General features: G+C 40.8%; 1 protein-coding gene across 2 annotated transcripts in view; it reads left to right on the top strand.

Moving 5' to 3' along the window:
• ELP4 (elongator acetyltransferase complex subunit 4) overlaps positions 1 to 14,539 on the top strand; it is a 161,341-nt gene that overhangs the window by 130,774 nt on the left and 16,028 nt on the right. Inside the window, exon 10 of one of the 2 annotated variants that reach the window (XM_081165693.1) lies at positions 1,895 to 2,553. The exons of the other annotated variant lie outside the window; for it this stretch is intronic. Coding sequence (XP_081021819.1) covers positions 1,895 to 1,918 — 24 coding nt within the window. The 3' untranslated portion in view covers positions 1,919 to 2,553. Of the gene's footprint in view, positions 1 to 1,894; positions 2,554 to 14,539 lie in introns of those variants that run through there. 2 annotated transcript variants of the gene reach the window in all.

Below are 14,539 nucleotides of genomic sequence, written 5' to 3' on the forward strand. Positions count from 1 at the left end.
CTTTATATGTTTGAAGTATCTACTACCTGTATAAAATAACGTGGAGAAAGTTTTTAAAAGGCAGACCATCTCAGCCTTATTTTCATTGTGAACTTCTAAGAGTACTGCTGAAATAGAGCAGAAGGGTCTGTGGAAGGAACATACACAAAACATAAATTGAGCTTTCCACTCTAGCTAGGACTAAGCGCCACTTGAAGCAAAAGAAGTATTTGTCTCAAGGTATAAGTGCCCTAGAACTGAGGGTACAAGAGGAAGATCATGTAGTGCCCTTAGACAATGAATACTCCCAGGGTTAATTGGTGATGTCTATGTAGTGGGAAATTAAATCATTAGAAACATTGGTAATGGAATTTGTAATATGTTTGTCGTATGACGTGTCTGCCTGATGTGGAATTCATGGATATAAACTGAGTAGGCAAACTGCTAATGCGTGTTGTTTTTTTGGAAGAGTTGCAGATTGTGGTACATAAGATTACAAACGACATTAAGAACTGCGGTTGCGAGATCACAGAAGCCAGCTTTTATTTGTTAAGTGGGAGGCTGAAGTTCAGGACTTTCTGGAAATGCTACTTGTTCTATATGCCAGGCCAAGTAGGCAAAGATGCAGAGTATTAGTGCATTGATGAGATCATGGTGTCGGAAGAAAGGCCAACTAAAATCAGAGGGCTGATCCATCTTCCCGATGAAGATGAAAGCTTTTTAGATTAGTAAAAGGACAATTAAGTAAAGGGGACATTATCAAGGTTTATAATACTATGTTGGGCAAAGAAAAAAATATTAAAGAAACAGAAAATGCTGAAGTTGTGCAACTGCGCTTTTAGGTACCAAAAAAGAAGGGGCTGTGATTAAAACACTGTAATAATAGAATATAATCCACAGAACATTATAATGTAGTGACAATAAACTTTAAGGGATGTGCAGAAATAAAGAGTTCAAAAAAAGCCAAGGATGAGAGCTTATGAACACCAGATGTAGGAGGAGAATAGCCATGTTTACATTATCTGGGAATAAATAGCTGTTAACTATTTTTTCTGTCTCTGTTTTCAGTATTCATATCCTGCCCTTCGCTCAAAGCTTGCATGGTGGGTCAGAACATAATATAGTATGTAATAAATGACTCCACATAGAAAACTTACCGTATTTTTCGCCCCATAAGACGCACCGGCCCATAAGACGCACCTAGATTTTAGGGGGGGAAATAAAGGGGAAAAAATTTATTTCCCCCCCAGGTGCGCTGCGCTAATCCAGAAGCTTGGGGCAAGCTGAGGTCAGCGCGCCCCAAGCTTCTGCGTGCCGGCAAGCAGTCCGCTGCCGCCCCAAGCCTCCCGCACCCGGCAGGAGGTCCCGCTGGGTGCGCAAGGCTTGGGGCGGCAGCGGTCTGCTTGCGCGCACCTAGAAGCTTGGGGCGTGCTGAGCTCAGCACGCCCCAAGCTTCTGCATGCCGGCAAGCAGTCCGCTGCCGCCCCAAGCCTCCCGCACCCGGCAGGAGGTCCCGCCGGGTGCGCAAGGCTTGGGGCGGCAGCGGACTGCTTGCGCGCACCTAGAAGCTTGGGGCGTGCTGAGCTCAGCACGCCCCAAGCTTCTGCATGCCGGCAAGCAGTCCGCTGCCGCCCCAAGCCTCCCGCACCCGGTGGGACCTCCTGCCGGGTGCGCGAGGCTTGCAGACACTCGCCCGAAGCAGGGGGAGCCCTCCAGAGGGCTCCCCGTGCTTCGGGCGACAGGCTGCCGCCCCAAGCCTCGCGCACCCGGTCGGACCTCCTGCCGGGCGCGCGAGGCTTGCAGGCATTCGCCCCATAAGACGCACCCCGATTTCCCCTTCATTTTTGGAGGGGAAAAAGTGCGTCTTATGGGGCGAAAAATACGGTAATAATAACTTCATTAAATTATATCTCAGTCAATCAAATTAGGAAGTTACTGAGGCATGGATAACCATGGCAATCTATCCATATCCAGGAATGGCTGGAGCAAGCAACAGGCACTGCAACTACCTAAGCCTTTACAAGGTGTGATCCAGGAGTACTCTCAGGCTACATACTTGGAGTGCAAGTCATGAACCTCTATCCTGGATCTGACAACCACCAGTTTACCATATTTGCATCTTGTTGGAATTCAGTTTCAACCTTTTGCCCTCCATCCATCCCTTTACCTCCAGGCACCAATTCAGCACTCAAGCAATGTTACCTAATTCCAGTAGAAAGGAGATCTACAGCTGAGGGTCTAGTTGCGATGCAATAAAATATAATGTGAAGCCCCCTTCACCAGCAGCTAGCATTAATTATAGTGTGCATATTGTCCTAAATCTCACTTTAGTCAGTGGGCCTATAAATGCATGTAAAATCTCTGCTTCTCCAGTTTCCAAACTTGCAAACTTAGGTTTTAGATGGTTAAAAAAATTGGCAGACAAGTGCCCTGTAGCTTTCATATTTCTGTGTACTATTTTTAAAATAATTTGTCGTGCCTCTTCAGTGTATATCATTGTGCTTCTTTCATTGTTAATAACTTTGAATGGTTGTAATTCTTTCATGTGAAGCAATAAAAAGCAAATGCACTATACATTCTCTGCCTATGCAAAAATGTGAGTGTGTAGTTGGTAAGAAAGATGTTCAAAACAGAAAGAGAGATTGTGGAGAAATTATATTGATTGTGTGGGTTGGTAGGTGAGAAAATGTAACAGTATTATGAATTGGTGTTTGGAATAATAGTAGGTTTGAACAAGGTTGTTAAGTTTTTTCTTAGCACTTTCTGAAACTGGGATAATTTTAATTGTGTGCATTTATTCATAGTTAAAGTAATATTTCATTTTAGAAGTGTAACTTCTTATAAAATATTAATTTGCATGTACTCTAATCCTGAAAGTAGGATTAAATTTCATTCCATAAAATCTTGCTGTTCAGCTAAATGATTCAATGGAAGTTTTAAGATGCCAGTTGTATTTTTGAAAATTTGTCCATTAATGAGTTTTTCTTTTTTTTTTTTTGAATTCTTTATTTTTCCATCTAAAACAGAGTATGAAAAGGGCATATGCTAACACAGCCATGGTCTCCAGGAACAGCAGTGCTACTAAAAACAATTCTTATGAATGGTTGCCGGGCAGTTGACAGTACAGTAAACTGGTCTCCTCATACTTATCTTGATTAATGATTTAGTCAGTCATAAAATAAAGGGCACTTGTATTTTAACTAGAATGCCTGATTCACTCCACTAGATATATAACATTTATCTGATCGTTTAAGTGCACTATCATATTTAAGTAGTGTCAGTTTTAAATATAGAAACCTGTTTACAAATAAGATGAAAATTATAATCTTTGAATAGAATGAGAATAATTCCTAAGGAATGGTTCAGACATATGAAAATCTCTCCAAAAGGAGTAGCCTGAGCATTTCTGGAAACAGCAATGCCTTTCTAGACTGCTATACTCATGCAAATCACCAGGAAGTGCTGGCTTTAAAAGGGATACGCCATCAGATTCTACTTCCTTCGTCCAGCTGTACCCCCCAAGGGTACAATTTCAAATGCTTAAATTGGCCCTAGGATGTAACACTGTTCCCAAACCATTAGAGTTGTATTATTCTTTCCCATAAAATCATAGAAAGCAACAACATTACCAGCTACTTTCACCAGAAACAAAGATGAGTTCTAATTTAACAGAGGTCTATAAAGATCCTCATTTCCTGGTTTTATATCATATTTCTAACTCAATTACTTAACGAACGAACAAATTAGCCAAACAGGAAGCAACAAACCAATAAAAAGCAGGACAGGGTGCATTTAAATTGTTAAGAAAAACTCTACAACAAATTGCAGTGTTTCTGAAGACTCTGCAGAATACAGTGGTACCTCTGGTTAAGAACTTAATTTGTTCCGGAGGTCCGTACTTAACCTGAAACTGTTCTTAACCTGAAGCACCACTTTAGCTAATGGGGCCTCCTGCTGCTGCCGCGCCACCGGAGCACGATTTCTGTTCTCATCCTGAAGCAAAGTTCTTAACCTGAAGCACTATTTCTGGGTTAGCGGAGTCTGTAACCTGAAGCGTATGTAACCTGAAGCATATGTAACCCGAGGTACCACTGTAACTTCTTTCTTCCCATACATTGCAGAAGGCTGGACTAGATGACACTTAGGTTCCCTTCCAACTCTACAATTCTATGATTCTATACTTATAAGCCATAATTTTATTCATATATATGGTAATCTGAATCTTTCTTCCCCGCTGACCAATCATTTGCAAAACAGCTGAATTCCATGTTCTTGCTAATAGAATACATGCTATAGTCAACATACTTACATGCTCCTTCCTGACTTGTCACTTAATTGCTCCCAGTAACGTTGGGGCATTCATTTGGATCACAAATGTCCCAGCTGATACTATTTATGATGTCTTACTGATATATATTTTTTATCCAAAGGCATTCCAACCAAATGTTGGCAAATATGCATCTTCTTCTGCTATGAATCTGACAAATCTCAATACAGTTTTGCTTTTTGTAACTGTGTGTAAAGGTAAAGGGACCCCTAACCATTAGGTCCAGTCGTGGCCGACTCTGGGGTTGCGGCGCTCATCTCGCTTTACTGGCCAAGGGAGCCGGCGTACAGTTTCCGGGTCATGTGGCCAGCATGACTAAACCGCTTCTGGCGAACCAGAGCAGCGCACGAAAATGCCATTTACCATCCCGCCGGAGCGGTACCTATTTATCTACTTGCACTTTGAACTGCTAGGTTGGCAGGAGCAGGGACCGAGCAACAGGAGCTCACCCCGTCACGGGGATTCGAACCGCCGACCTTCTGATAAGCAAGACCTAGGCTCTGTGGTTTAACCCACAGCGCCACCCGCGTCCCGTGTGTAGTACCATCTATATTGTATTACAATAGGTGAACTGAGTATAGTTCTCTCTTAATGTCATGTCTACCAGAAATGAATTTAGTTTCTACATACCTACATACCTATTTCCATTCATCTTCAGTTATTTTAATATTGAATAATCCTCCCCAGTTTTGTTTCACAGAGCCATTTGCATTGGTTGTAAATAACACAAGTTTGTATATTTTTCACAGGAGCCCTTTACTTTTTTCTTATGCAATAGTCTGTTCAAAATGTGTCATTGGCCTATTAATATTCATTCCTCTTGTGGCATTTAGGATACTGTTTCTAATTCATAAGTATATTAAAAATAGTAACTACAGTTGGTTATACAATGATTATTCATTCAGAAATAGTCTTTGACCTTGGTAATGCCATCTCTTAGTCATTCAAGTTTCCTACTTTTCTTGCTTACTGAAATTGAACTCCATGCATTACATGGAGCAAAAAGATTTTTTTTTACTGATCTTGTTCCAATACTCTGTTTTTCCACTCTTGATGGCTGCTCCATAACCAGTCTGATGATTGTCTACTTCCACTAAGGTCTCATGTACTGATAGGCAATCTAACCCACTCAGCTAGTTCTACCAATATACATACATGCATGAAAATAAAATCTTACATTTAGTGATGTTATTCCACCTTTGATGATTTGTTGCTGCATTATCTGTGCTTGAATTGGGTACATTTGTTTAAACTTAAGAGCTGTTTAAACTTAAAAACCACAGTAGGGAATAGTCAGTTTTGCTCCGACTTCCTTTATCTATCTAAATACAGTTTTAAATATTATTTTTATGATGTTTTTTGAAGCTTTTGGTTAAATAACTGTCTGTGCCCTTTTATACGCTCTGTCAGTTCAGAGATCAGAAGCAGTGTTCCCCTTCTAAATTGAGTAAAGATGTAATCATGACTGCACTGATTTCAATGTTTAAATTCAACTTTCACTGTTGAGTTTGGGATTATGATAAAAAAATATTCTCTGTTAATCCTAAACTAGAAGACACCAAGAACCACTTTCACAAATAAATCTTGTGAGAACTCTGATGCATTTTGGCTGGGATCAGATCCAAAGAACTACAAGGACTTGAGCATGTCTAGAGGGGTTTTTATTAATTCATTCATTCATTCATTCATTCATTCATTCACTCACTCATTCATTCATTTGTTGTGCTGAAGTTTCATTAACTAAATCACTTTTGAAAATTTCTCCGTTTCAAAAGTGATTTGCTACATGGTATGGTGGGAGCACCCTCACAACTGGTTCCATAAAACCATAGCCCCTTTTGCCCTGTTTTTCTTCAACAACATACTTACCTGCCACATAGCAAACCAAGGTGGAGACTGAGGGGAAGTTTTTAAAAAGGTTTGCAGTATAGCAAAAGGTAATAATTATTACTGGGCATAGCCAAGTCCTTGGGAACACCTCCTTGGATCTCAGCCCATATACAGCAAAATTTAGCTGTTCTCTCCATCTTTTCCAACCCCATTCCAATAGAAATCTAACGACCCTAAAGTCCCTAGCTGTTAACTGACTTTATAAAATTAGATTCAGCTAAAATTCAGCATATCATTTTAGATTTCTGTCAGTGTGAGGTATGGAGAAGATGGAGAGGACAACTACTAGCAATCTCTAATTCTCTGTAATTTTTTATGTAAGGCTTTTCCAAACAGGAAAGTCAAACAAGAAAAATAAGCCTTCCAATTGAAGGAAGAAACCCAAATAATGCTTTTAATCTTCTATTAAAAGCACTAAGGAATAGTGCAAACCATGATTATGTGAACACAAATCGCCTTTAATATGTCTTCAGAAATCATTTTGAAAAAGTATGCAAGTGACATTCATTCACAGTGTCAGAATAATATTTCTACACTTTGACTTTGTGATTTAACACATGTACAACCTCTTCTACAATTTGTGTGGGGTTTTTTCTTTGGGCTATCTCAAGTGTAATCTATTTATGGAGCTATATTGTGTATTCAAGTGCAGTTTTCATGACATGAGACATATGTTTCTTGTACTATATAAAATCTCTTCATTGGGCATTTGGAAACATTTTAAAAGACAATGTTTTTAATTAAATTGTTATACTCTGATTCTTTGCAAATTCAGTGCTATGAATTTACAATCTGATGATGATGAATTAACATTAAGATGGTTTGTGGGGAAAATATTTATATTTTTCACAACTTGAATATGTACAGTGGTGCCTCGCAAGACGAAAAGAATCCGTTCTGTGATACTCTTCGTCTAGCGGTTTTTTCGTCTTGCGAAGCAAGCCCATTGACGGATTAGCGCTATTAGCGGCTTTTAGAGGCTTATCTGCTGATCGGATCAGCTGATAAGCGGCTTAGCGGCTTAGAAAAAGGGGGGGAAGAAAGAAAAAACAGCAGGAACTCGCAAGACATTGTCGTCTTGCGAAGCAAGCCCATAGGAAATTTGTTTTGCGAAGCACCTCCAAAACGGAAAACCCTTTCGTCTAGCGAGTTTTCCGTCTTGCGGGGCACAACTGTACGTGGCAATCCTATGCACAGTTACCTGAGAGTAGTTTTGAACACTGTAGAACTTCTCAGCCCCACTCACCTCACAGAGTGTTTGTTGTGGGGGAGGAAGGGAAAGGAGAATGTTAGCCGCTTTGAGACTCCTGAAGGGGAGTGAAAGGCGGGATATCAAATCCAAACTCTTCTCTTCTTCTACATAAAGGTAAAGGTAAAGCTACCCCTGCCCATACGGGCCAGTCTTGACAGACTCTAGGGTTGTGCGCCCATCTCACTCAAGAGGCCGAGGGCCAGCGCTGTCCGGAGACACTTCCGGGTCACGTGGCTAGCGTGACAAAGCTGCATCTGGCGAGCCAGTGCAGCACACAGAAACACAGTTTACCTTCCCGCCAGTAAGCGGTCCCTATTTATCTACTTGCACCTGGGGGTGCTTTCGAACTGCTAGGTTGGCAGGCGCTGGGACTGAGCAACGGGAGCGCACCCCACCGCGGGGATTCGAACCACCGACCTTTCGATCAGCAAGCCCTAGGCGCTGAGGCTTTTACCCACAGCGCCACCCGCGTCCCCTAAGCATACATAGGATTGTGCTATCATTCATTATATCAATTCTGTAATAAAATTAGGTGGGCTTTTTTAATTATCCAGAGCAATTTAGAGGTTAGATGAATCCATGTTATATCAAAATGATGCTTATTTTAGATTAAGTTTGCAAAACCACGACTTGCTGGAAGTAATAAAACTAATCAACTTTTACTTTCTTTTTTAAAAAAGCACTTCTCTTCTTAAGTCTTCCCCTCTTGTCGCTTGGAGCTTATTTTGATACAGTGGTACCTCGGGTTACATACGGTTCAGGTTACAGACGCTTCAGGTTACAGACTCCGCTAACCCAGAAATAGTACCTCGGGTTAAGAACTTTGCTTCAGGATGAGAACAGAAATCGTGTGGCGGCAGTGGGAGGCCCCATTAGCTAAAGTGGTGCTTCAGTTTAAGAACAGTTTCAGGTTAAGAACGGACCTCCGGAATGAATTAAGTACGTAACCAGAGGTAACACTGTATTGCTGGGATTAGTTACAAAGGCAGGAGTACTTATGGTTTGAGTACTTTCTACTCCTTCCTCTTAGCTTTTCATCTCCAGGCTGCAATTCCCTTTCTTCAGTATCGTCACCATGGAAGGTAGCAAATGAGTTATCACCATACTCATCCTTGGATCTGAAGGGGTTAGATCAAGAATGGAAAAAGACTTCTCCAAGTCCATCTCCTCCTTCTCTTTCCGCTCTGGGGGGTGACAGGAATCATTCTGTGCACTGTACCTTTCACAGCCCCCTTGGTGTCTTCTGAGGTCGGCAACTGCTGTCCTAGCTCCTCTGGCCCAGAATTAGTGTCAAAATGCTTTACAAAAAGATAAAACAAGAAAATCAAGAAAAAATTACAACCATACTTTAAAGCATACAAAAGTTAAAATACAAAAACAGATAAAAATTACCCCAACTTTCTAAGCATCTGGGTAGGCTTATCTAAACAAAAGTGTTTTTAGCAGGTGCCAAAAAGAATACTGTGAAGGCACCTGCTTGATATCAATGGGGGGGGGGGGGCAGAGTTCCAAAGTGCAGATGCTGCCAAACTAAGTGATTGAGTTCTTACAAAAATGGAATGGGCATTATGTGACACCTATAGTAGTGCCATTTCTGCCAATCAAAGTGGTCAAGTTGGCACATGTTGGGTAAGGTGATCTTGTACATAAACTGGTCCCAGGTTGTTAAGGGCTTTATAAGCCGCACCCGCAAATCAGCCACACCTTTAGAATTTTTTTGGGGGGGGAGAGAAAAAGACAATACCTGAATATAAGCCGCTCCCTTAAAATTGGGTTACAGGTTGAAAATTGTAACTCAGAGCCAATTTAAGCCTTTGATCTTGCAAGCTCGCCAAAGTTACCGTACAACCGCTAAAACCGCAAATCGCTTTTCAATTGCTGCAGTTCCGCAGGCACTCAAGCTCGCAAATCGGCGATATAACATTTCTTTGTTCCATTTTACCGTATGTCTGTTTCAGCAGCGTTATCGTAAAAGCCATTTTTTGTAAGGTCACAGTCGGAATTTGAAAAAAAAAAGTGTGGCTTTTATTCGGGCTAATATGGTAAATCGTAACACCTCTGAGCAAGGGTGTTATATGCTGACAAAGCCTCACTCCTGTCTGCAATCATGCTGTAGCATTCTGCACTAACTGCAGCTTCTAGATCAAGCATGAGTGAAGCCCCAGAAATCCAGTATTGGAAGTAACCAATGCATGAACTACTGTGGCAAGGCTTTATCAGTCCATGAATGGCTTTAGCTGTCAAGCCAGTCACCATTAGTAAAAGGCAATTCTAACCACTGAGACTGCCTGAGCCTCCAGGTATAGAGCTGGATCCAGAAGCACTCTCCTATGGTTGCCATATGGATACATAATGGTCTGGGAGTGAAAGTCTTAGAATGAAACTAAGTAGTAATGATGGTATTCACTCTACTTCTAAAATACCTCCTGTTGCAAGTGAGTTGCTTAGTAACAAATTGGCTAATGAAATAAGGGAGACACAGATGACTGTGTATAGGACAAGGACATCTTTTGTGACATCCATTCAGCATCTTTGATAATAACTTAAAGCTCTGTCTGCAAAGCCAGTGGAGACGGAACCGTTTCACCACTATTAGGTAATCTGGCTATATATATATATATATATTTATTTGCTTTCGTAGATTTTCACGGGTACAGGAATGCAGGTTTTGGTGTTTTCGGGTATCTTCCCGTGTAAGAGTTGGGGTGTCTAGGCGACGTTTCGACGAGGTCTCACTCGTCATCTTCAGGCTGGTGCTTTCGGCTTCTTGTTACTAGAACAGAGCAGGATCTCAGTGTTTGAGTTCCTATAAATACTGTACACCACACCCCCTCAACAGTATTTATAGGAACTCAAACACTGAGATCCTGCTCTGTTCTAGTAACAAGAAGCCGAAAGCACCAGCCTGAAGATGACGAGTGAGACCTCGTCGAAACGTCGCCTAGACACCCCAACTCTTACACGGGAAGATACCCGAAAACACCAAAACCTGCATATATATTTATATATATATATAGTGTCGATGCAGCTTTACATAGTCAGCTTGAATATTTGCTGCATGAACTCAACTTTAATAGGAAAAAAAATAGCATTAGGCATTTTGGAAGAGAGTGGATATCTTATTTTACCAATTTGGCATGATTATTATTATTATTATTTGAATAATATTTATTAGTAGTTTCAAAATAATAAAAGAAAAATAAAAATAAAAAACAACAACACTATAATACACAAAAAAGAAAAAAAACACAAAAACCAATACAACAATACAGCAAAAAGGTAAAAAGAAAAAAAGACACAAATTCCAAATTACATATCTATAACTTCCATTTGCTTGTTTCATTGACCTCCTCGCACCTCCATTTTTGTATTCTAGTTTAAATAGTTATTTCAGCAAATTCTTTCCATCTTTCTCAATTTTTGTTAAAAAAAAATTATCTTAACAATTTAACCTAATAGTTAAAACAAATACTTTTCATCTTTCCCCATATTCTGTTATTCAAATTACCTTAATTTATTTAACCTTATCTTACCCTAAAATACCTTAAAGCTTGGATCTTAGTTTCCAAATATACATAACTCCTGGTATCATTTCTGCTAGAGTCATATAGTTTCATTCCAACATTTTCCCTAATATTCATTAATTTTAAACTACTTCCCTAAATAAAAAGTTTTCTTTATAAATTTTCTTCCAATCTTCATCCAACGTCTCTTCTTCCTGGTCTCGGATCGTGTCAGTCCTTACTGTCCATTCCATCTAGTCCATCAACCTGGAAGCCTTATGTCTGAGGCCCTTAAGTCTCTTCCATGTCCCTTCTGCAATTCTTCTTCTTGTTTATACTTGCCCTTTTCCTTGTCTTTTGTTGGTCTCTTTCTTAATTTTTTTCCTTTCTCATTGAGGAGTAGGTCTCTGGGGGATTCCAACCCAAAATTGTCTCCATCTCCCTTCATCAAACCCGCCCATTCCCCACAGTCCTCAATATAATCAAAAAAGTATTTAAAAACATATTTCAAGGTCTCTCGAAAGTTAGGAACCTCCTCAGCTCCAGACTCCCCCTGGCCCACTCCAACTTCAGTCTTCAATGACAGCGGCTTATGCTCCTGTAGGGCCTCGGGTCTCTCCATTTGTATTATTTGAGGTGCAACCGCATCCTCCTCCATTGTCATCTGCACTTGCCCAGTCAGTACAGATTCATGAGTTGGTCCCTGAATGATTTCTGTATCAATGTTCCCTGTTTGTCCACAGTTATTAACCACAACAGTCAAATCCATTTTCTCATTCATCAAGTCCATCTTCTCGTGCATCTGTTCCAGCAAGGCACTTGTCTTGCACAAAGCAAGCACCCAATCTTCCTCCCAGCTCATCTTTAGTCAAGGTCAGAAAAGACTGTTCCCACGATCTTAATCTCACAGCTGTTGGATCCTCAAGTATACTGCAGCAACAATTTAACAAGCTCCCTCTAGAGGAGACAATTTCTATTTGTATCCATTTTTTTTTCTAATGCAAGTCCAGCAGAGGAAAATTACTTTCATTTTTCAAATATTTTTCAGATATTTTGTTTCTTTAAAATGCAAAAAGCAACATTGGAATCAGCTTGTTTCTCTTCTTTAGCTATCTGTCAAAGTGTTCCATTCACAGTCAATGAACCTCTCCAACAGTTTCTGTCTCTGACACCCCGTTCCCAGGTTAGAGACGGTGGAAGCTTATCCTTCTTCACTCCCTCTCCTGCTAGGGTTAAACAAAGTTCCCCCCTTTTCTCCTGCTTCCAAGGGGGTTTCAGTAATTCTGAATGAAGGAAATTTAGACTTTTTTGACAGCTTTCCAGGCTTTAGCTTACAAAGTTTTTGCTTTAGTCTATATACAAAAAGCGGAAGGCGGACTTCCTGTTTTGAACCTTCCCGCTTCGATACCAAATTAAGAAATTTCTTGATCCAATTTTCCGTTTCTACTCACGGGTACTTGTTTTAACTCCAGTTGTCCACAGGAAAAAGTCAGCGCTCTCCGGCAATGGCTGTGCAGCTTCACTCCGTGAAAATAGCAATCAGTTCGCAGCACCGCGCCGCTCACCCCACTTCGCTCCGGCACCCCGAAATGGGGTTCCCGGTGAACCCCACATTCCCAGGCTTCCTCCGCCTGGGATTTCTAGCGGGTCCCCACCTTCGCCGCAGCGGGAAGACCCAGTTTCCACGGAGCCCGTTCCTCCAGTCGGAGGAACTCCGCCATTCACCGATGGCGCTGACCCGGAAGTCCAATTTGGCATGATTATTACATCTACACTAGTTAAATCTAAAAGGCGCTTCATATATCTTTTTTTTTTTTAAGAAATGAAGTGCCAACACAAGAAGGCAAGAAATATATATTCTCAGGTTGGCAGCAAATATATACCATTTGTGGCATAATAAATAGCTGTGGTGATGTGATAGAATTGATTTAGAATTTTGTTGGGAAGATCGTCATCATGTGCACATTGTATGGAAAGGGAGAAGATTCATTTTGCATTTTATTTTGTTGGGATCCAGAAATATTAATTAATGCTCTTTTTATGGTCTGGTTTGTCGCTGTAGCTTGGATCCAGAGTAGCCCTTCTGCAAACATCTCTAGCAGAAGTTCCCACTCATGGAAGGGGAACAGGAGTCGATTTTTGTCAATTCCTCATTCAGTATGAAGCTTCCTTCACTCCTTTTGTGCTGTTTCAGACAGTCCTTCAACACTCCAGAACACTCAATGGGGACTACAGAGGAAAGAAGTGATCAGCAAAAATTGCCTCCCCTCCTCTAAATATAGCCCACTGATTTAAGTGGCAGTATTCTACATTAATTCTAAGGAGCTCTCTGGTGTGCCCAAATTCAGCAGGATCACTCTCCCTTCTCATCAGCCAATGGGGGTGATCTTACTTAGCACTAGACTCAAGTCCACAGAGCTCATTCCTATAGCCAAGCTCAGTGCTAAGCAAGATTGCTTTCCCAACGTATCTGCTGATGTGAAGGAAGGATAGACCTGCTTATCGTGACTTTGTACAGCACTTCAAAGGCTCCTGACAACCACTTGGATGCTGTTTCAATCAAGCCCTGCCCTTACCTGCCTGAAATCAGGTATAGGATGGATGGACATAGCTTGCCCCAAACACCTTGCAGGCCAAGATTGGCACATGGGCCAGAGGTTTAAGAAAACAACTAGCCATATGATACAGATTGCTGGATGTGGATTATTTTCTTTCAGCAACAGCATTTGGGGTGGGGAAGGATTCATGCGCACACAGTTGGGACAATCAAGCACAGAAAACTGCTTCTACACTTGGTTCAGTCTTTGCTGGATTGACACCAAGAACTTTTAGATGAGATTAATTTTTTCCTTTTGTATCTTGCAATTAATGAAGTATTTAAAAGAAATAAAACTAAATGTTAACTTTGGCCTTTTGGAATCAGTTTAGTACACATAGCCCCTAAATATTTCTGGCAGCAAAATATATAGTATATGTTCAGCCTTTAATTACTCTGGCAACTAAGAGAGTCTTATTTCAAAGACCTTAACCCACCCTAAGTTAAGCATTCATTTATTAAATGAAGCTACTGATAGATTGTGCAGGATCCTACAGATCAAAGCTGCTTCACACAACATTTCCTGAAGCTGTTTTTCCTGGTTTAGGAAAACTGTATCAATCCTATAATATATAACAAAATGAACACCTTTAAAATAGGCAGTTAGTCTTGGAGTGTTCATTTGTACTCCAAGTTGATCATCAGGTACACAGCAGATAAAAAGAAGGAATATTACCATTACCAGTCCCAGAGTCCTTTAGGGAGTCCCAAGCCACCTGTTGAAGACCAATAGTTTAATTAAACCAGAATGGATGTTCTGAAGAAAGGAGACCACAGTTTTTCATTTTGGATGCAATGACTACAGTTGAATATTAAACCAAGGTGTCCATGCAGGGAAAGAGAGCAAGGAAGATGAAGTCTCTTTGCTCATTCCTGGCCATGGTTTAGCAAGCCGAGAACTAAGCATCCATCCTAAATCAATGTACCATTTTATACTTTGACTCTTCTCAGAATCCACATTTCATAAGCAGGACACTGCCACCAAGAATATG

Source organism: Podarcis bocagei, assembly GCF_964188305.1.
Source record: "Podarcis bocagei genome assembly, chromosome: 1".
In the NCBI taxonomy this organism is placed as follows: domain Eukaryota; kingdom Metazoa; phylum Chordata; class Lepidosauria; order Squamata; family Lacertidae; genus Podarcis; species Podarcis bocagei.